This window comes from Oncorhynchus gorbuscha, linkage group LG22 (genome assembly GCF_021184085.1).
Source record: "Oncorhynchus gorbuscha isolate QuinsamMale2020 ecotype Even-year linkage group LG22, OgorEven_v1.0, whole genome shotgun sequence".
Classification (NCBI taxonomy): Eukaryota; Metazoa; Chordata; class Actinopteri; order Salmoniformes; family Salmonidae; genus Oncorhynchus; species Oncorhynchus gorbuscha.
Genome location: NC_060194.1, coordinates 8620616 through 8642411, shown reverse-complemented (window position 1 = coordinate 8642411; position 21796 = coordinate 8620616). Strand labels below are relative to the sequence as shown.

At 43.2% G+C, this 21796-nt stretch overlaps 1 protein-coding gene across 6 annotated transcripts in view; it reads right to left on the bottom strand.

Moving 5' to 3' along the window:
- Positions 1–7946: 7946 nt before the first annotated feature.
- The window catches only part of LOC124009740 (fibroblast growth factor 12-like), a 70305-nt gene continuing 56455 nt past the window's right edge, over positions 7947–21796 (bottom strand). For all 6 annotated transcript variants that reach the window (XM_046321872.1, XM_046321874.1, XM_046321871.1 and 3 more), the window contains 2 exons: positions 9345–9543; positions 7947–8259 (listed from right to left, as the gene is read on the bottom strand). In XM_046321872.1, the coding sequence (XP_046177828.1) occupies positions 8147–8259; positions 9345–9543 (312 nt within the window). In that variant the 3' untranslated portion in view covers positions 7947–8146. The remainder of the gene's footprint in view (positions 8260–9344; positions 9544–21796) is intronic.

Genomic DNA, 21796 nt, shown 5'->3' with positions numbered 1-21796 from the left:
GATTTGAAAATGAAATTATCTCCAAACTGTTGCTAACAGAAGCAGTCGCAGGCGGCCACCGTGTAGCCTTCGTCCCCCTAAGTTCAGACCAGGACGGCTCGGTGGGTTTGTTGAGGAGGAGCCTCGGCTCTTTCCTTTCCCCTGTGCGCTCTTCCTTTCCCTTCTCGCTTCGGCGAGAGGCGCCCACGTTCCCCGCATGGGGGCCCTGTAGCTCAGTTGGTAGAGCATGGCGCTTGTAACGCCAGGGTAGTGGGTTCGATCCCCGGGACCACCCATACGTAGAATGTATGCACACATGACTGTAAGTCACTTTGGATAAAAGCGTCTGCTAAATGGCATATATTATTATTATTATTATATATTATGGTCTGGCGCGGCTGCCGGTGGACTCTGTCTTTCCGTGCTGCCCGTGTAACGCATGTGGTTCTCGGGGTAGAGCTCGGAGCTGCGGAGCTCCAACCGCCGACCTGAAACGTATTGAGAAGGTGAGCCCGGGCGACCGGCCACACTCCATTCACTTTGACTACGACCTCAGATCAGACGAGACAACCCGCTGAATTTAAGCATATTACTAAGGAGGAAGAGATTCCCTCAGTAGCGGCGAGCGAAGAGGGAAGAGCCCAACACCGAATCCCTGTCCGTCCGGCAGGCACGGGATATGTGGTGTATAGAAGACCACTTTGCCTGGTGTCGAACGGGGGCCTGAGTCCTTCTGATTGAGGCTCAGTCCGTGGACGGTGTGAGGCTGGTAACGGCCCCCGTCGCGCCAGGGTCCGGTCTTTTCGGAGTCGGGTTGCTTGGGAATGCAGCCCAAAGCGGGTGGTAAACTCCATCTAAGGCTAAATACCGGCACGAGACCGATAGATGACAAGTACCGTAAGGGAGATTTCAAGAGGGCGTGAAACCGTTGAGAGGTAAACGGGTGGGGTCCGCGCAGTCTGCCCGGAGGATTCAACTCGGCGGGTCAGGGTCGGCCGTTCCGGTGTGGTCGGATCCCCTCGTGGGACTGACCCATGTCGGGCTCGGCCCCCGCCGGGCGCATTTCCTCTGTCGGTGGTGCGCCACGACCGGCTCTGGGTCGGCTTGGAAGGGCTTGGGGTGAAGGTGGCTACCGGTTTCGGCCGTGAGCTGTACAGCGCCCCTGCTCCGTGCTCGCCGCTTTCCGGGGCCGAGGACTTAGTACCCGCTGCGTCATGTCCCCCTGCGGGGGGGCACGGGGCCCCTTGCCCCGGGCGCGACTGTCAACCGGGTCGGACTGTCCTCGGTGCATACCCAACCGCGTTGCATCGCCAGGGTAGGGAGCGGCTCACGTAAACGATCTCAACCTATTCTCAAACTTTAACTGGGTAAGAAGCCCAGCTCGCTGGGTTGGAGCCGGGCGTAGAATGCGAGCCGCCACATTTGGTAAGCAGAACTGGCGCTGCGGGATGAAACGAACGCCGGGTTAAGGCGCCCGATACCGACGCTCATCAGACCCCAGAAAAGGTGTTGGTCGATATAGACAGCAGGACGGTGGCCATGGAAGTCGGAATCCGCTAAGGAGTGTGTAACAACTCACCTGCCGAATCAACTACCCCTGAAAATGGATGGCGCTGGAGCATTGGGCCCATACCCGGCCGTCGCTGGCAATGAGATCCTCGCAATTTCAGTTTAACCACCAGAAAAGTCAGAATGTTTAAAACGTTTAAAAACTGTATAATCTCTGTAAATTATATCATGAATATGACTTGTGGAGTTATGTCACACATGCAGCTACAGTAACAAATATATATGGAAATGTCGGCTCTCCTCAAAATTAAAACCAACTAATTGAATCATTACCGCAAAAATGGAAGAGGCAAGTGGAAGGGGGAAAAAGTAAGGAACTTGTCTGTTGGCCCTGCATTAAAGAACAAAATTGGTTAAAGAACATTGTGATAAATAAAAAAGTATACCAGTTTCATTTGAGGACTAAAAAATTGACAGCTGTGCCATAAAAATGGCAAAATAGTTGAGAAGACTTTTGATGTACCGATTCCATGGCACATGGTTTATGAACTGATACACAAACCGATGCTGGATTCAAGAGTTTTCCCATTTACATTATTATACAAAATTCTTGCAACATTATATATATGGGGGATACAACCATCCCAGCTCTGCAGATTTTGCTACGAAGAGACAGAATCATCAGATCATTTGTTTTGTTACAGTTTCATATGTAGCTTGTTTTTGGTCGCAGATTCAGGAATGGCAGAAGAATTACAACATTTACCTGGAGCTAACTCTGCAAATAGCACTTACAAAGTCATAGTCAATCAATAAATATAATAAATGTTCTCTCTTTAATTTGCAATCTGTAGAAACTATGAGAATAGAAAGGTTCAGAACTTTTGTGAAACATCACAGCCCAGTTGAAAAATAGAATGCAAATAGAAACTGGATGGTGTTCAGCGATAGATGGGAGGGGTTGAGGGTAGCTAAAGGACAAGACTAGAAACAAGCAAAATATAATTATTGTAAAATAATCGGTGTGTGTCCACTGTACAGTATATTGTGTGTACAAGCTGGAAGTATAAGCCTAAATGTTGTCCATTAGTTTACTCCAATTTGGTGAGGGGTCGAGGGTTAGGGGGAAATAATAAAGGAAAATATTTTTTTTAAAAATATATATGGGGGATTGGATATGGTGCAGAAAAATACATTGATGGAAGCTACAATCTATCTGCAATACTAAAGCTGATCTACCCCCTAAAAATAAAATGCTCACCTCCAACGCTTGGAAGAGCACTTTGGGACCTTCTTTCCAATCCGTTTGACTGTGATCCTGGCTCAGTCATGCCATGACATGCCGGGAGGTCAAATCCAACAGCTGATCGACCTGTCTGCTGCAAACAACGCATCCACAGGTTACTACGGAGGTGTTTTGGTTCCCGACTATAATATCCAGGGAATAGTATCCTGCCGTCTCCCTCTGAGCATTAAGACCACGTTCAAAACAACTGGGAACACGGAACTGGGAACTCAGAAATCTCAGACTTCCGACTTAAGTGCGTTCAAGACAACTGGGAACTTGGAAAGAAAAAAGCTCAGACTGGGAAAAATCGTTTTGAAAGGTCATCCAACTCGGAAATCCAACTTGGGAACTCAGGCCTCTTTCTAGAGCTCCGAGTTCCCAGTTCCCTTAAAAGTACCACAAAACTCATGGTAGTCTACCCTTCGCCAGCTCATGTGTGGAGCTGGATTCAGTACTCTCATCTGCATTAAAACCTAAATATCGATCCAGGTTGGATGAGACAGCAAAGATGAGGTGTGCACTGTCGAACACGCCCCCTGACTTTGAGAAACTCAGACGCGACATGCATCAAGCACACCCATCTCATTAGTGGTGGTAAAGAGACATTATGTCAGATTAATTTGCAATTGACTGTCATAGCCCCACATTAAAAGTGTGTAGATGTCTGAGTTGAGAAGACAATCAGAAATACTGTTTTTCAATTGACTGCCATAGCCCCAAATAAAGTAAAAATGGTCTGTTAATTACATAATGTTTTTCACATGGTTGAGGTGGCGAGTATGTTCCGATATCAAAATGGGCTCGTTGAACCCCTGCTTTAGATATATATTTCCCATTAATTTGTGATTGACACATATTACACAGTAATAACAAAAGCTGGATCTAAACAACAGATAGCATGGAACAAATGGCATGTTCAACTACTTTCCCTTTATGTGACAAAACATGCATTATATAATGTAGACAGAAACTGCTGTGAAATATCTTTTCAATAACCTCAAATATTGTATTTTTAGCTGTTGGAAACTGGTGGACAAAACCAAAAGTAAAAAGACACAAAAACAAAACTTAAGAAGAAAAGCATAGAAATAGCACCCTTTGAAAGGATCTACCTCTTATCAGACTTGCTTTCAATAAGAATGACAGATCTACAGTATAACTCCCATTTCTATGTGTATTTGGATGGGTCGAACACAGAGCTACATACTAGACTTATAAAGGTTCATACATTTTGTTTTAAACAAACTATCACTTAAACATAGTAATAACTGATTAATTTGTTCCAGTACCCATGTCAGAGTTGGACATTCATTCAATCAAAATACATTCATTCAATCAAAAGTACAAATATATCCAGATCTATAGACTAAAACATTGTGGCGCAATACTACTCCAGTCTAGCATAGAAATTAGCACAGCTTGAAAATTATTTCATCAGGGAGAGCCAGGGATAAAAAAGCTTTCTTTGAAGTCAAAATATTTTATTTTTTTTTTCAAATCTAATGAATGAGTTAGACAGTGTGTGAGAGAGAGAGAGAGAGGGAGCGAGAGAGTGAGAGAGAGAGCGAGAGAGAGACTGTATATATACATATGCCATTTGAAATGTCTTTATTCTTTTGGAACTTGTGTAAGTGTAATATTTACTGTTCACTTTACTGTTTATTTCACTTTTGTTGATCCATTTCACTTGCTTTGGCAATATAAACATGTTTCTCATGCCAATAAAGCCCCTTCTCATGCCAATAAAGCCTTTTGTGAGAGGTGTCCATGTGTGTGAGGGTTTTGTGAGTGAATTGTGTGCCTGTGTACATGGGAGCAAGAGAGATTAGAGCGATAATTGAGTCTATCTTCCCCTCTCTCTCTGTGAGTGTGTGGGTGTACACTCATCCCTTGTTGAAGTGCCACATTTCTTTCAGGTGCTAACCTAAAACAAGGGAGAAAATCCAAATATAAATAGAGAAAACTCAAACCCCCCCCCCAAAAAAAAAGAAACCGTTCTCTGTGCAGCAGTCATCAGGCTGAGAAGACAGCCCTGAAAGTCATATGGGGCCTCCATCCTCCTCATTCTCCTTGCAGACGGTAGGGAAAGTCTGTTTCCATGACAACAGTGGAATTAAGGGGCGCAGGAGCGCAATCCCAAAATGACACATTGGACTCGAGCCTAAATTATATGATAAATCACCTTCACTGATTTGATACTGGGCGCTCTCTCGTACATAAAGGATACTACACGAAATCTGGGAGAGAGGGTAGAAGAAGTTATACTCTACATGAAATCAAGTCTTTTTGGGGATATTGTCACCAGAGGGAAGAATACAGTGCACAAGGCTATCAACAAGAACACAGTGGTACAATAAATTAGTGAAAGCTTTTGATAATGTATTTTTTATTCTTAAACAATCACTAACTTCATTCTGATTTTTAAATATCAATGCATTTTTTTTTTCATCTCACAATTCATAATGCATATATGCCTGTGTTCCATTTACGGTGAAATCATTTGCAAACTTAAACATAAATATAATATCTCTTCACACAGTATTGAGCCCCTGCGCTGTCGCTCTGGCACTTTCATTTTGTCCCCCAAAAGTGCTCTCTTAGTTCACTCGCATATCCCCTATTTTACTCTCACTCCCTATTCTTAACCCCTCATTTCTATCTTCCCTTCTTTTCTCTGCCAGCAGGTTATGTAAAGTACATCCTTCCGAGTAGAATGAAGTTGATGCTGATCCAAGGTCAGTTTTGCGTTCCTATCCCCTAATGGTTAAGGTTAGAACTGAGGAAGAGTAAGCCGATTACTAGATCTGTGCCTTTGGGCAATTTAAACTGGAGCAACTACTGCAGAACTGAGCCCAGCTCTCTCCTGATCCCAGTGGAAGACTTGTGCTGGTCTTCTGCCATGACCTGCCGCAGTTAAATGAGGAAGTGTCTGACATGACACCCTGACATCCCCTATCTCATGCCCTGGCCAGATCCCAAGACTTCCAGACCCCCCACTCTGCCACCAACACCCCTGACCCAACCCCCCCAAGACCACACCTTTGGCCAGGCTTTGTGCATTAGGTGCTGGGCAAGGGTGGCCCGCCTTGTTGTCAGACTCCATTCATTAGACTGGAGTGGGACTTCCTGAGTTAGGCGAACAATAGGATCAGTGGACATGGTGACTTCCCCATCTTGGTGATGGCGGTGATTCCTCCCTGCCTTCCCTGCTGGTTTAACCAGCCTTTTTACTCTTCATATATACAGCCACTCTCCTACATTTGATTTATGAAATGGCGGGGGCTCATTTCCACAATGCAGCAATCGCTCATTTCATGGCTCACAAAACTTACTGAGATGGAAGCCATTGGGATGCCAGCCTGTAAGTACAAAAAAGTGAAATATTTACAGACTCTCAGGGCAAAAGAACCTTCCGGCATCCACATTTTGTTTTTGTTGGTTTTGGATGACTGGGCTCCTTCCTGTTGCATTGTGCTAGGTTATTATTGATTACAATGTCGTAGGAGAAAGGGTATTGATGGAAGAGGAGGAGCTCACAGGGGCTTTGTCGAAAAGTATCTTAAAACAATTCCTTTGTTTCTTTTCCCTCATTGGCCACAGATATAAAGAGACTAATTACATAAAATGAATGCGCTACACCCCATCAACCGATTATTGTGACATTTCTAGTCTGCTCAGTGTACTGATAACAAAGATAAAGACACAAGGAGAGGAAGCTTCTTAAGAGTATTGGGACTTGGATAGCTTTCACAATCACCTTAGCCCCAAGCAGCCTGAGTCTGCTGAGCCCTTACACAAGCCACAACAACGTGCCTTCCCAAGGACATTTTCATGATTTATTTGTACCGACTAAAAGCATTCTCTGACGCACTTCGAAGAAAGTCTTGTCAAAGCTCATAAAGAGGTGAAGTAGACCTGTTCATGAAAGAATCCTTGATTGGCGGATGCTAGCCAAGTTTCCTTTTCTGGAGAGAATATTGCATTTCCCCCCCAGGATTGGCCAACCCAGACCTTATTAGAAAGAAATGCCCTTATTAGTACTGGCACACCAAACAAAAACAACCAGAAGCTCTATCAATCTTTTTTCCTCCTGGCTATACCCACTTTGCCAGAGTATTGATAATATTACAAGGCTATCCTTTCCCTCTTGACCATTAAGTTCACAGGACTGGATCATTGAGAGTAATGGTGCATTCGAACGGTCCTCGGAATCTAATATTTCCCAGTTGGTGAAGTTGTATATACAACATGAGTGCTTTCAAAAGTCAGAATAACTCTTCAACCAATGACATTCTTGCTAGATGGCTAATCTAGCTAACATTGCTTATGTTGACAATATGTCAAACTATATACTGTATGGATCCACCGAGCTACATTAAATCAGATGGTTACGGTTTTAAATGGCTTTCTTTTATCGTCTAGTGGTCGTAAAGGTGAAAGGTCACACCTCATAAACTTCAGTATCTTCATTCTGGACCGTGTTTCCCACTTGGAACTTAGACTTTGAGGGTCGTTCAGTCATTATTTCTGGGTCGGGAACTTGTATTTCCACATTTCCATCCGCACTCGAACGCACCATAATATGCTAGAGGACTACTATGAGGCTTGGTGGAGTAGCCGCCATATTGATTTCAGTTGTCTAGTCCTGTCATATCAAAGAGTATGTGGACATAGGAGATATTCCACACTGACAGTACATCACCTGAGCAAAAGCCATCCCACTCACCCATTCCTGTTCCTACCGAGCCCACCAGCGACTTCTCATATATATTTGTTCTTTACCCTCACACCAGTGTATGCAGTGTGAAAGTGCAATCAATGTCAAGCAATAAAAAAATACCAACACTTTTTCATGTCTACAGTCTCAAATGAAAAACAGGACACCCATGATACTAAATTGGGATGAAGAGTTATCAACACATAAGTAATATTATTATTATTGGACAACAGTAACACAATTAAGCATGTGAGGGTGCCATAGCATTCATAAAATTAATGCATGGGAAATTAAACATGTCTTTAAAGCTAATTTTTCACAGCTTAAATTGGAAACGATAGATATTTGTATTGTGAAGAGACCACCATTCCTTTGTCACAGCTTTTTTTTTCTTCTTTTTTTGCATAAAACGTAGGTCAACTCCTGATTGAAAATGTTTGTTGGTTTTTTTTGTTTTCCTCTGGGTTTATCTTGATATTCGTCTAAAAGATTTTCACAGGCGAGAGTTCAGTTTTTTGTCATCTTGGGTGTAGCTCCTCCCCCTCGTGGCGGCCCATCCCTTCAGAGGGCATGTTGGTGAGGGGGTCTGTAGCCTCTCTCCCCTCTATTTAAGAGAGGGGGGACCCGGGCCCCCCACCCTTGGGGCCCTGCTGCTAGGAGTTCTGGTTGACAGCTTTCCCTCCGTTCATGGTGGGAGTCCCTGAGCTCTTCCTGGAGCGCTGTTTCTCCTCGATCTCATGCAGCGACGGCTCCCTGTACATACACACTGCACAGAGTGTATGTAGTAGAGTATGAAGCAGGAAGCAGTGGGGGATAGAGGAGAACATGGAGGACAAATAATGAGGAGATGGATGGGCAAACAGAGAGACAAAGTCAGATCGAGCTCAGGGACTCCCACAGAGTGTAGGAAGTTACTCTTGGGACCTGTTTTGGAATAAAATATTAAATATCTGTCCTTAAAAATGTAACTTCCTGTGTTGGGTGGTTACTCTTTCACCATGGATATGTTGTATGTAATTTTGAGACCTCAGGTACTGCTGGAATGTCTACTAATGGCATGTCCGGGTTTTTGGGAGTAATAACTCAGGTCCTTTATAAACAGGTTGTTTATAAAGTGTAGATAGTGCTTTCTTTAGGTCAGGTAGCCTACTGCAAACATCTAATATAAATAAGTATTTATATTAAACACCTTTTACATGGCCTTATAAACCAGCAATACATTGTTTAAAAATGCATGAATAACTAGCTTACTGACATAAAAAAAAGTGTAGGAATAATGAATACTAAAATGGTGGGCAGACTATTTCTAAAAAACATATACATTATTTATCACTGGACATAATTATAAAGTGTTACCCACTTGTGTGAATATTTAATTGGTTCCATTGTGCAAAGTAAATAAATACAGCTAAAGTATTTGACCACATAGGTCAAACATTATCCCCCAGGGGCCATGTTTATAAAACCTTTTTGTACTTAATATTAGAATGAGGAAAACTGTAGCAGCAGTGTGAAGAAATGCAATTTGTAAACTGAGTACCGGTATACACTCTAATAATGTGTGTATATCACAGAAAAGCGTTTCGTTTATAAATCAAGAAATGTCATGCAAATCCAAGTAAATCACTTATTTCCGTTCGTCAAGTTCAAGATTTATAAATCACTATGTTGCTGTGGATTTCATCGTACGCACAATGTACGATCAAATCTGTGCGTGAAAATGTTTTTTAAATTTATTTTAAAGAGGGCCCTGATTTCACCATATAGGGCTTCAACCAACTTACTCCAGGCGATCAAAACCTGCAAAAGACAATACAGAGATGAGACAGCAGATTCATTCAGATGCCTTACCTTCAATGGGCCTGGGGACAAAGTGTGAGGAGGGCTTGGTTTTCTTGACCCTGTTCCCCTTCATGACCTGGCCTTCCTTGGTAAGGCCTAGAAACCAGGCCCGACCGGACTCCTGCTGCCGGTACACAGTGGACGAGTAGATCACGTAGTAATTCTCAAACACCGACTCCTTAAACTTGCACTCCGGCGTGAACATTTCCTGTTTTGGTGCCAAACAACAAAGGGAGTTTGTTGTTAGAGTAATGTTCATGAAGTCGGATCAAAGTTCAGGAAGTCGGATCATGTTCAGTAGGGAACATCACCCAAAATGTTTTGCCAACGAAATTGGAAATCTGTGTTCTTATTAGACAAAGTCAGATTTCACTCTCACGTTTCAAACTGTTTTCTCCCCACTGAACATGACGAGGCAAGTGAGGGTTGTTATTGCGGTCACGAGATGGTTTGAGTGACGAGACGTTGGGACAAACGGACACAGGTCAACAGATGATGGAGAGATGGGCGGAATACACAAGCCTATGAGAAATCATCTTTGGATTATATTGTTTTGAGGATGATATTGGGTAGAAGGCACTGCCGTCATTCAAATCCAACAAAACTCCATTGCCAAATGGAGATGGAACTAGCTACTGTGTGTGTGTGTGTTGACAAGGTTTGGTTGGGTTCTCTTGGATTGGTGTATCAGACTGTGTATGCTCCAGGTGAATGAGTTTGTTTGGAACTGCTGGGCTAAGTGATTCAGCAGTGTGTGTGGTGATATTTCATTCATCTCTGTCTCCTTCAGGGTTATGTGCCCTTTTAAGGATGTCCCTTTGACTGACAGCCCAATTCTGCTCACTGCAGGAGATGTTCCACAGGCAAACTTGTGTGTGAGTGAGAGAGTATGTGTGTGTGTGTGTGTGTGTGTGTGTGTGTGTGTGTGTGTGTGTGTGTGTGTGTGTGTGTGTGTGTGTGTGTGTGTGTGTGTGTGTGTGTGTGTGTGTGTGTAGAGTCAGAGAGAGATGCATGTTTGTGCATTCAAGCCTGAATATGAATACTTAATATGTGAATAGGTGCGTGCATGAGACTGCATGGCACTATCGCACACTGTTTGTGTGAGTGCTCGTTTATAACACCTGGCGTTGTTCGACACGCGGTGGCAGTCTGAAGGACTCTCGGTACGTGTCGGGCGTGTAAGCCGGTCAGCAGGCGTGTGACTGTGGACGGGCCGCAGTGGGGAGTTGGAGTGGCCGGTTTTATCTGGACCTGATGACACTCTTGTCAGAAAACAGACGCCTCTCTATGTGGGAGGTCGCAGGGGTCACATCCTTCCTGTCCCACGGTGGGCAACTCAGCCAGGGTTCCTCCACCTCCATCTCCCTTTTCCCCCCATCTATGCCAAGGTCCCCTCACACCTTGCTCCCACACCCCCGAACCACCCCTCCCTTCGTCAACCACACGGACATATTCTGAAATCCCCTCCAAACTTGGCCACAAGGACATCGCTCTATTAATGTCTAGTATTCCTGTAGCATAGCAGGGAAGGTTATACGGTGCGTAGGAGGCTTCGATGGGAGAATGATAGAGGTGTGTATGGTATTTGTTATCTTGTATGTTGTTGAATGGATAGTGAATGGGATGGTGATAGAGGTGTGAGATTGTAAGGACATGAGCGTACATTGTGCACAAGTTTGTGGGGGAAAAAACAGGTATAAACAAAGAGATAAGAACCCACATTTGCATTAACACCCACGTACACAGGTCTTGTGCCGTGCTAAAAGTTGGCTCCTCTGCCAGGAATGCATAATGAAGAGAAGCTGTTACGAGCTCACCGAGGAGGGTAAAAAAAAAACACCCCACCATTTTTCTGAGTAACAAGCTGTGCATGGAGAGTTTAAACGGATTAAAAGGACGCTTGTTTATATTCAGCCCCAATTCTGAAGAAGGAAAGAACTTGTCAGTGAAACTGGGCACATAAGGGGGCTCTCACGCGCCTCCATTACGGGGCATGGGGCAGGATAAACAACTAGCCCGGAGCCCAGTGGAGAAACAGTGGAGAGAAAACAACTGGTAAATGCAGGAGGAGCAGATATACACTCTAAGAATTAGTTGTGATTCGATGAACCCTAGAGATCCTCAAGGAACCCTGGAGTTATTCAAGGAACCATTCCAGAAGAAACCCTGGACTGGAGGCATGGCTTAGTAGGTGCGTGGCTTTCAGCTAGATCTTTTCAGGCCACCGGTGGGAGTAAATGCCCTTCCTGTTCTGTTGTATTGTCATCACATGTTAAAGTTGAACACTGACAGTTTTGAGGCTTCAAATCCCAAAATGTAAATAGTTACCACTTTATTACCATATGTAATCAGCAATTTTAACATTATGTTCAAACATGTAATATGTGTAAATATTCAAGGAAATTGAAAGCTGCAGTGTACAAACTTGATAATGAGGAACAGGAATTACATTTACTGTAACGGGTGGCCAAAAAGAACTAGCTGAAAAGCCACGCCTCCAATAAGCCATGACTCCAATCTTCTGATAGGCTGCCACCTCTACAATATATTATTTAAAAGGTTCAAAATTCAACCCTTCCATCATAAAAAAGGTTCCGGTTTGAACCTTTACATGGGGGCTCCTCGAGGAACCTTTTTGAACTGGAAAGGTTCCTCCAGTGTGGCAATGTTTAGAACCCCAAATGGTTCTTCCAGGCTCCTTTACTTCTAAGAGTGTAGAGCACATAGACAGGACAGACAGACGAGAGATAGAAATAGAGTAGATGGACAGAATGGACACGAGTATACAAACAAGACCGAGTGGTCTGTACATGCGGAGCTTCAACGTATACTGTATGTACAACAATAGTCCGACGGATGCGTAGATATATGCACGGCATGTGGTGTAAACATGGTAGACCAAGCACACAGTAAGGGTGTAAATGTAAAGTCGTTTTTGGAAAGACTGAGAGTGAATCCAGTTCAGTTAAACAGACTGAAATGGAATGCAGTTCAGTGTAAATAGATTAAGGCCGGGATACGATCCAACAGCACCTTGTTGTCAATGTGCCTTTTAACAGCAATGTTCCTGTGTTCACAGAGATCGCATTCCCAGGAAACGCTGTATATCTCGGCTCAATCAACGCACAAACAGATGGATTCCCAGCCTAAGAGTGAATCCAGTTCAGTGTAAACTGACAGAGAGTGAATCCAGTTGACTCACCAATATAAAATCCTGTGTTGCCTGCCTAGCCCATACCTTTCCTCAGGCTTTAGAATTCCCCTTCTCATGTTGAAACCATACAGCAATTGAAACAACATCAGAATATAAAGGCCCTTCAATTTAATCTGAATCGAGAATTGTTGTTCTGCGGGTCTGAATCCCCTCTACTCGGTATCATTACTATTCCAGCTCGGAGCTGTACCACTCTAGTCTAGACAGCTACATCAGTGACATTGGGAGTGTGGGAACGACACAGAACCCACAAAGAGGACATATATTACACAGTTAGTGACCAAACACACACACTCACAAACGGACACAGACACACATGAAAACGGACACAGACACACACACACACGCATGCACGCAGACACACACAGAGAATTTACAGCAAGAACTATTTTTATGGGGCTCCCTCTGAGAGAGAATGAAATGAATAGTTCTGTTCCAGTGTTCTTTCTCTAACAGAAGGCCACCAGGCTACATCTCATTAGTGGCCGCAACACAGTCTTATCGCTTTATCAGACTGCAGAGCTTGCACCTTCACAGTAATCATCTCCATTCCACATACTCACATCAGTCTTTGGTTGGAGAACAGAGACACTGCACAGCACTCTCTCGCAAAAAATGATATTTTCTCATTTGCGGTGTGGAGGCCCCATCACTAAAAAGAAAAACTGGAGTCTTGCCTTCCCCTCCTCTCCTCTACGGTTTTACTGCGGTATGCTTTATGTAAGGTTTTGCGTTTATAAGGCTTCACTTTCATGTGCACATGTATGTTGCTTGAGAGTGTAAGTGTGTACGCGCCCCTTGTCCCTTAGTTAAAGATAGATGCTTTTTGAAATACAGCGGGCGAGTGGTTACTGCTGTGCTGCAAAGTAGGTCACAGTGAGTGTTATAAATAATGGAGATCTCCTCACTGGAGATGAACCCCCACACCTCCCAGCTCTCAACACTCAACATCACCCTTCAAACCAACATCAGCATTGTTGATCATCGTTCTGGATTCAAGTCCATAGACTGTAGGACACCAAGGCTAGCTCCAGTACTCAACAGCTCCAGTACTCAACAGCTCCAGTACTCAACAGCTCCAGTAATCAACAGCTCCAGTACTCAACATCTACAGAACTCAACATCTACAGTACTCAACAGCTCCAGTACTCAACAGCTCCAGTACTCCACAGCTCCAGTACTCAACATCTACAGAACTCAACATCTACAGAACTCAACATCTACAGTACTCAACAGCTCCAGCACTCAACAGCTCCAGTACTCAACAGCTCCAGTACTCAACATTTGAACTATGTAATCTCATATCCACACTGCACTTACTGATAGTCAATACACTCAATACTTCAACATATACAGTACTCAAAATAACACGCAAAAAGTCCTACGTTTGTTGATTTCTGTTGAAAAAGTTGAAATATGGTGGCCATTTTATAGTGCTGAGTGATAAACCGTTTTTTAAACAACTAATTGACAGTTCAGTTCAATTATTTTAATTCCACTTCGCTCCGTTTTTTCTTCTTCTGTGAGCTCAATGTGCCGTTTCTATAGCAATAAATCAGATCAAGCCTGAACTGTGCGATGTAGTATTGAGTTGTAGTTTCCAAGAGGCCAATATTCAACATAGTTTAACTACAATGACCATAATCCATTGTGCACCTGCCTACTTGTCCGGTCTGTGTGGAGCACTGAGCTACATTGCCGTGAAAAAGTATTTGCCCCCCCATTTCCCTATTTTTGCATATTTTTGTATACTGAATTAACAGATCTTCAACCAAAACCTAATATACCATCATGATTGACCGTTGGATTGAGGTTCTTACTGTGGAATGCAGTGTTTGGTTTTCACCGGGCATAATGGGACCCATTTCGTCCAAAAAAGTTGACTCAAGTTTGTCAAAAAAGCACCTGGATGATCAACAAGACGCTTGGAAGAATGCTCTATGGACAGATGATTCAAAAGTATCACTTTTTGGATGACATGGGTCCCATTATGTCTGGCGAAAACCAAACACTACATTCCACAGTTAGAACCTCATACAAACGGTCAAGCATGGTGGTGGTAGTGTGATCGTTTGGGGATGCTTTGCTGCCTCAGCAACCTGGATGACTTGCTTAATAGAAGGAATCATGAATTCTGCTCTGTATCAGATAATTCTACGGGAGAATGTCATGCCACCCCTCTGTGAGCTGATGCACAGTTGGGTGGGTCATGTAGCAAGCCAATGACCCAAAACACACAATCAAGTCTACATGGAAATGGCTAAGAAGCAACCAATTTGAAGTTTTGGAATGGCCTAGTCAAAGTCCAGACCTAATCTCAATTGAGATGTTGCGGCAGGATTTGAAACAAGCAGTTCATGCTTGAAAACTCACAAATGTCGCTGAGTTACAGCAGTTCTGCATGGAAGGGTGGGCCAAAATTACTCCATAGCAACGTGAGAGACTGATCAACAACTACAGGAAGTGTTTGGTTGGAGTCATTGCAGCTGAAAGGTGGCACAACTAGTTATTGAGTGTAAGGGGGCAATTACTTTTTCACACAGGGGTATTGGGTGTTGCATTGTTTACGAAATAAATTAAATAAGTATGAAATGGTTGTGTTATTTGTTCGTTTGTGTTCCCTTTATCTAATGTTAGGTTTTGGTTGAAGATCTGATAACATGCAGTATCAAAAATATGCTAAAGTAGATAAAATTTGAAGAGCAGTGTGTAGCAGACAGAGCAAACAGAGAAGAGAGAACGAGCGATCGAGTGGGATAGAAAGCATTTGCTTCGCGAGGTATCTCTACCTGAAAATACAGGATGTAAGTGATTGATAGTTGATATTCAGCGCTCAATTATGCCTTATTTACTTAGATCAGACAGTATATTGTCAGACAGTATAGGCAGCATCTCTGTAGAGACGAGATGTCTTGGACTGAAATAATTAAGTAATCCAATAAAACTAGCAGTACTAGGCAGTCACTACCATTCATTGTATTTTTGTCCTTGTATTGTTTTATTCTGTGTTGTTACAGCATTCAACCCACACAACGCATTAAATGAAAAAGTCGCAATAAAAACACAAAAATTGAAAACGCTGATTATTGTTTAATAATCTAAACGAAACCGAAACGTGGTGATATTACCTGGGGTGAATGCAAAGAGTCGAACCCAAAATTCTGCCACCATTTATCTTTGTTGAACAGCTGACATGATGTCATTTATGTTCTTAGGTGGAACTGGTTTTCTTGAACATTGCAATAAGTACCACTATTCCCCAAATTCTTCCATAAAACACTCCCCAGTGAGAAAATTGCTATATTTAAAAAAAATCTGGATAACATCCCACTCACCCGGTAGTGAGGGGTGGGGGGGTGGGGGGGGTATAGAGAGGTAGGAGGATACCCCTCTGTAATTACTTCCCAAGGGGAACACAACACTGCAGCTCTGGTCTGATACATCAGAAAAGAAGAGCATTAGAAAAGCCACGCAGACAGCAACACTTGAAGAGACCATAACATTTTTAAAAAGAGTGAAAGAAGTTAGAATGTTTTACCATTCCCTCTCCTTATACTCCTTCCATTATGGTGAATAACATCTCCCCATCCACTACATGTGAACTATCTCATTCGTGGTAGCATGAGCAGCATGCCTAATGCCATCAGAGGTCAAGTTGACTCCATTGTAAACCCCAATGTGGTGTCGTTAGACAAATTTTGAGGAAACCACTTTGCACTTAATATACCCGAGTACTGTTACTTAAAGTGATTTTGTCGTCATTACTCAAAATGATAATAGTCACCGTGAAAAAACGTTTTCATTATAATTAAACTCTTTATGAAAATACATTATGTGTCTCATAAGGCCTTATTTTGAGGCCTAGCGACCTCCAACCGGAATTTTGAAACCCTACTTGCATGTCACATTATGCTGGCTTGCAAAGTATTTGTGTAATTCCTATTGGAATCCAGCCGGAGTTAGAGATATCCAACACTTGGAATTTTTATGCACCTGAACAAGATTGCGCCGATAGACATGATCGCCTCGTTCCTGGCTCCTAAACAACTTCGCATTAAATATATATGTTTTGTGTTACTTCTCATATTATTACATCAGAAGGTTTAGGCATTATTACATACAGCTGGGAATAACTTTTGGATACTACGACAGCCCTCAAAGAACTTCACTGAACTTTATGCAAACTGGAAACCACATATCCTGAGACCGCATTTATTGTAGCTGGAGAGTTTAACAAAGCAAATTTGAGGAAAATGCTACGGCAGTTTTACCAACATATTGCCTGTGTTATTCGCACATGAAAAACATTGCTACTATCCCTTCTGGGACAGCTACAAGGCCCTCCTCAACCCTCCCTTTGGCAAATCAGATCACGCCTCCATTCCGCTCCTCCTTTCCTATAGGCAGAAACTCAAACAAGATGTACCCATGGTAAGGACTGTCCAACGCTGGTCTCACCAATCGGAATCCATGCTTCAAGATTGTTTTGATAATTCCGGACTGGGATATGTTCCAGGTTGCCTTCGAGAATAACACTAACGCATATACTGACATGAGTTCATGTAACTGAGTTCATCAGGAAGTGTACAGGGAATGTTTTTCCCACCGTGACAATTAAAACCTATCCAAACCAAAAAAACATGGATTGATGCCAACATTCACACAAAACTGAAAGCGCAAACCACTGCATTTAACCACGGAAAGGTGACTGGGAATATGGTTGAGTAGGAACAGCACAGTTATACCCTCGTAAGGCAATCAAACAGGCAAAACTTCAGTACAGCGACAAAGTGGAGTCACAATTCAAAGGCTCAGACATGAGATTGTGGTTGGGACTCTAGACAATCACGGATTATAAAGGGAAATCGAACCACGTCGTGGACACCAATATCTTTCTACCGGACAAGCTAAACACCTTTTCCTCCCACTTCGTGGAAAACACAGTGCTGCCGATGTGGGCCAGCACATCTCCCGAGGACAGTGAGCTCTCGTTCTCCATGGCCGACATGAGTAAGGCATTTAAGCGTGTTAACCCTCGCAAGTCTGCCGGCCCAGAAGACATCCCTAGCCACATCCCCAGAGCATGCGCCGACCAGTTGGCTGGATTGTTTACGGACATATTCAATCTCTCCCTGTCCCAGTCTGCTGTCCCCACTTGCTTAAAGATGTCCACCATTGTTCCTGTACTCAAGAAAGCGAAGGTAACTGAGCTAAATGATAATCGCCCTGTAGCACTCACTACAGAGTTCCAAACTGCCTCTGGAAGACACGTCGGCACAAGAACTGTTCGTCGGGAGTTTCATGAAATGGGTTTCCATGGCCGAGCAGCTGCACGCAAGCCAAAGATCACCATGTGCAAAGCCAAGCTTCGGCTAGAGTGGTGTAAGGCTTGCCGACATTGGACTCTGGAGTAGTGGAACGCACTCTCTGGAGTGATGAATCACGCTTCACCATCTGGCAGTCCGATGGACGAATCTGGGTTTGGCAGATGACAGGAGAACGCTATCTGCCCCAATGCATAGTGTCAACTCTAAAGTTTGATGGAGGAGGAATAATGGTCTGGGGCTGTTTTTCATGGTTTGGGCTAGGGCCCTTAGTTTCAGTGAAGGGAAATCTTAACGCTACAGCATACAATAACATTCTAGACGATTCTGTGCTTCCAACTTTGTGGCAACAGTTTGGGGAAGGCCCTTTCTTGTTTCAAGCATGACAATGCCCCATGCACAAAGCAAGGTCCATACAGAAATGGTTTGTCAACATTTGTGTGAAATAACTTGACTAGCCTGCACAAAGCCCTGACCTCAAACCCATCGAACACCTGGGTATGAATTGGAACGCTGACTGTGAGCCAGGCCTAATAGTCAAACATCAGTGCCCGACCTCACTAAAGCTTTTGTGGCTGAATGGAAGCAAGTCCCTGTAGCAATGTTCCAACATCTGGTAGAAAGCCTTCCCAGAAGAGTGGAGGCTGTTATAGCAGCAAAGAGGGGACAAACTCCATATTAATGCCTATGATTTTGGAATGAGATGTTTGACGGGCAGGTGTCCACATACTTTTGGTCATGTAGTGTGGCTTAGCATTAGCTCATCATAATCAGTACAACTTGCCAAAAAGTATTTTACACACATTGTATGTGTCCATTAAAATCTATGCAAGAATCTGAATGCATGATTTGTCACCCAATACTTGAAAATGTGAATAAAACTGTAAATACATTATGCTCCATACATACATACAGTATGCTCCACTAGAAACGACAACACAACAGAAAATAAGGCAGTTAGGAACACATACATGTCCAAAGTTATTATTTATAAGGAAAACAGCATTTGAAGGCAATGTGAGCGGCAGCCATAAAACACGCTATGGGGAATAAGTTTGTGCTAGACTGCGCAAATGTCTGCATACTTGATTTGCGGAAACACTGTGAAAGTGTTTGGGCTCTCCTCGAAAAGAGTTTGTCCGGCTTCGTAACGCCTCAAAGCCTTCAACGTGAATTCACGAGGAGGCGGAACACACCTCAATTCAAACTGTTTTGAATTTGAAATTGACATGTTGAAACACAGCCTATAAATAATTAGCGGTTTTGGTTTGAGGGCAGCACGGGTTAACTATCCAGTTCGGCTGTTTGCCAAGGCCTCTGTGATCTGCCAGGTCATGCTAATTTCCCATGATGCATGTCTGGAGAGATGGGCCACCGTATACGGCTGCTCTCTGTTTAATTACAATGGGCCTTTCAGCCACTACTGTAAAAGCCTACATGGCTTCTGACAGATTCCTTATTTGTGCTGAGTGATGTGATGATGATGAAGGATTGTGTAGCAGAGCCTTAAAAAGCTGCTGTTTGACACTGGGGTTAAAGTCCGTCTGGCTCCCAAGATGATGGTAATTGAATGTTTTAACCTGACTGACTATAGGGGAGAAGTCGGAGAAATGCGGTTCCACTGTCAAACTCTTTAAATGAGCTTTGCATTGAGTTAATGTTTGTTAAATTACTGTTAATTCAACTGTAATGTAACGTACACAATAATGTGTGATTTGTATCTTTTAAGTTTAAGTGTTTGTACTGTTTGGTGTGTATGTGGTCATTTATTTGTCTCTGTATATATATATATTGTGCATCTGTGATTGTGTGAGTATATTTGCAAAAGTATTGGTGAATTTATGTATCTGTATGTGAGTGATTATGAATATTTTGGCATTCTTATCTCTATTTATGGATTTTTATACATTTGTGTGGATATGTGTGTGTGCGTGCAGGCATACGTTTGTGTATTTCTGTTTAACTTGTTGCCACCAGAGACGTCGAAAGCCGAGCTACCCTCTCTGACAGACTCATCACGGCTGAGCAGTGATCAGATGGCCATTACAGCCGCACCACAAGTACCTCAGCAGTCAGACACTCCTGGGGGACCACATACCCCTCTTCTCCCCGTACATAGTATAACGGGATTAGAAAGTTGTGCTGCTGTCCGTTACGTAACCAATCTGAGATCCTCCTCTCTGCTGCACCACATTCCCACAAACGTGCTCAAGCCTCTCCTGTCAGTGCAGAGGCATGCATTCGTCACCAATGGGAACAGCTATGACGCCCTCCCCATAGCTATCACACACACACACCCACAATTGAGCCCCACAGAAACATTGTATCATCCTACATTTAAAGAACGACTGACCTTCCTGATTTGGCCTCGTTTTGAAGTTTGGTCATTAATAAAATGTTAGCGGCTATGACTGAAGCCAAACGAGAGTTGTCTTGGGGGTGTGGTTTGATGTGGGTGTTTCTTGGGTGTGTCTTTACCATCCATTCAATCACAACAAACAAGGCAGTAGTGAGTACAGTGAGGTAAGCTAAGCTAGCTTTGCTATGGAGAGAACGAAATGTTGAAGTGAAGGACTTGTTACTGACTTGTTATCTCAAGGTGGTCAGCTAATTCAGTTCCATGTGTAGGCTAAAGCCTGGGCTGACCTTATGTTTAGCCAAGCTGACAGTAGCTAGCTAGTATAGCTTGGGGATAGCTGTAGCTGTCTAGCCTATCGAGCTGATATTTCTCTGTGAAATCAGTTTAAGGCAAGATAGCAAGAGCCAGTGTCTGGTATGCGTTTCACAAGACACTTGTTCTAGAACACCTTGCTACCAAAATAGCTTGCAAATTAGGTTCAATGTTTCATCACTTCATGTAAAGACATGTTACTGTGGAAATGGTGTCAACTGTGAGTTCAATGCCCGGTCTTGAGTCAGCTCAGCTCTCCTACAACACTAGTTCTTTAACTGGCACAATTTCTCGTCTCGTCTCTCCTTATGCCTGCTGTTAGATCTACTAATATCCCAACAGGTGTAGGCTACATGTCAACTTCGCACAAATATCGCCAAGCTTGAGTGTAGATACATTTATCAACAACAGAATTGTGTGTTCGTGTTAAAGACAAAACATTTTATGTTGTAAATATCATATTGATGTGCTGATTAAGACAGTATGCCTACATTTGCCTAGCAAATAAAAAAAATTATGTATTGTACAACTTCAGCTGTCTAACCAGAACTAGAATGGCATTCTATTTGTCCAAATCTGAGATGTACAGCTCTCTGGGTGAGGTTCTGTCTTCATCACCCACTGGAGACTTGAAGTCCCTTCAATCTATGTAATGTTTTAGACAGGTGCAGTCAGGGGACAGGAGAAGTGGAGTGCATGACACTCCATCCCGGATGTGACAGAGTTTGCTTCAACCCATGGGTCCAGTAGGCAGAGTTCAATAACTACTGGAGGATGGCGCACTTCTCATACCATTCTGTAGGCTACTGACCAATTCAAAGCTTCCTCCAGAAGGTTAGTAGCCTAATCAGTAATATTAGAAGAGTGCAATTGCTGAACTTGTTACATTTACATTTGATATTTTAGTCATTTAGCAGACGCTCTTATCCAGAGCCACTTACGTAGATAACGTTCAAGTGTAACAGTTCCATGTAGAATAAATCCTACCTCACATAACATTATAGAAGCAGTGTTCTGCTAATATAACAATGTGCAAATATTATACCTTTCTATATGGTGTGTGTGTGTGTGTGTGTATCCCACATGGATAGTACAGTCCGATTCAATAATAACAAAAGACCACAACAAGTAATAGATAGGTTGTATAATTTGACGGCTGAGTGCAAGATCTCTGTCCCGGTTCAGACATCAGTATCAACCTGAGGACTCCATTTCAAAAGCATCTCTTTCTGTCCTCCATCTGTAGTAAAAC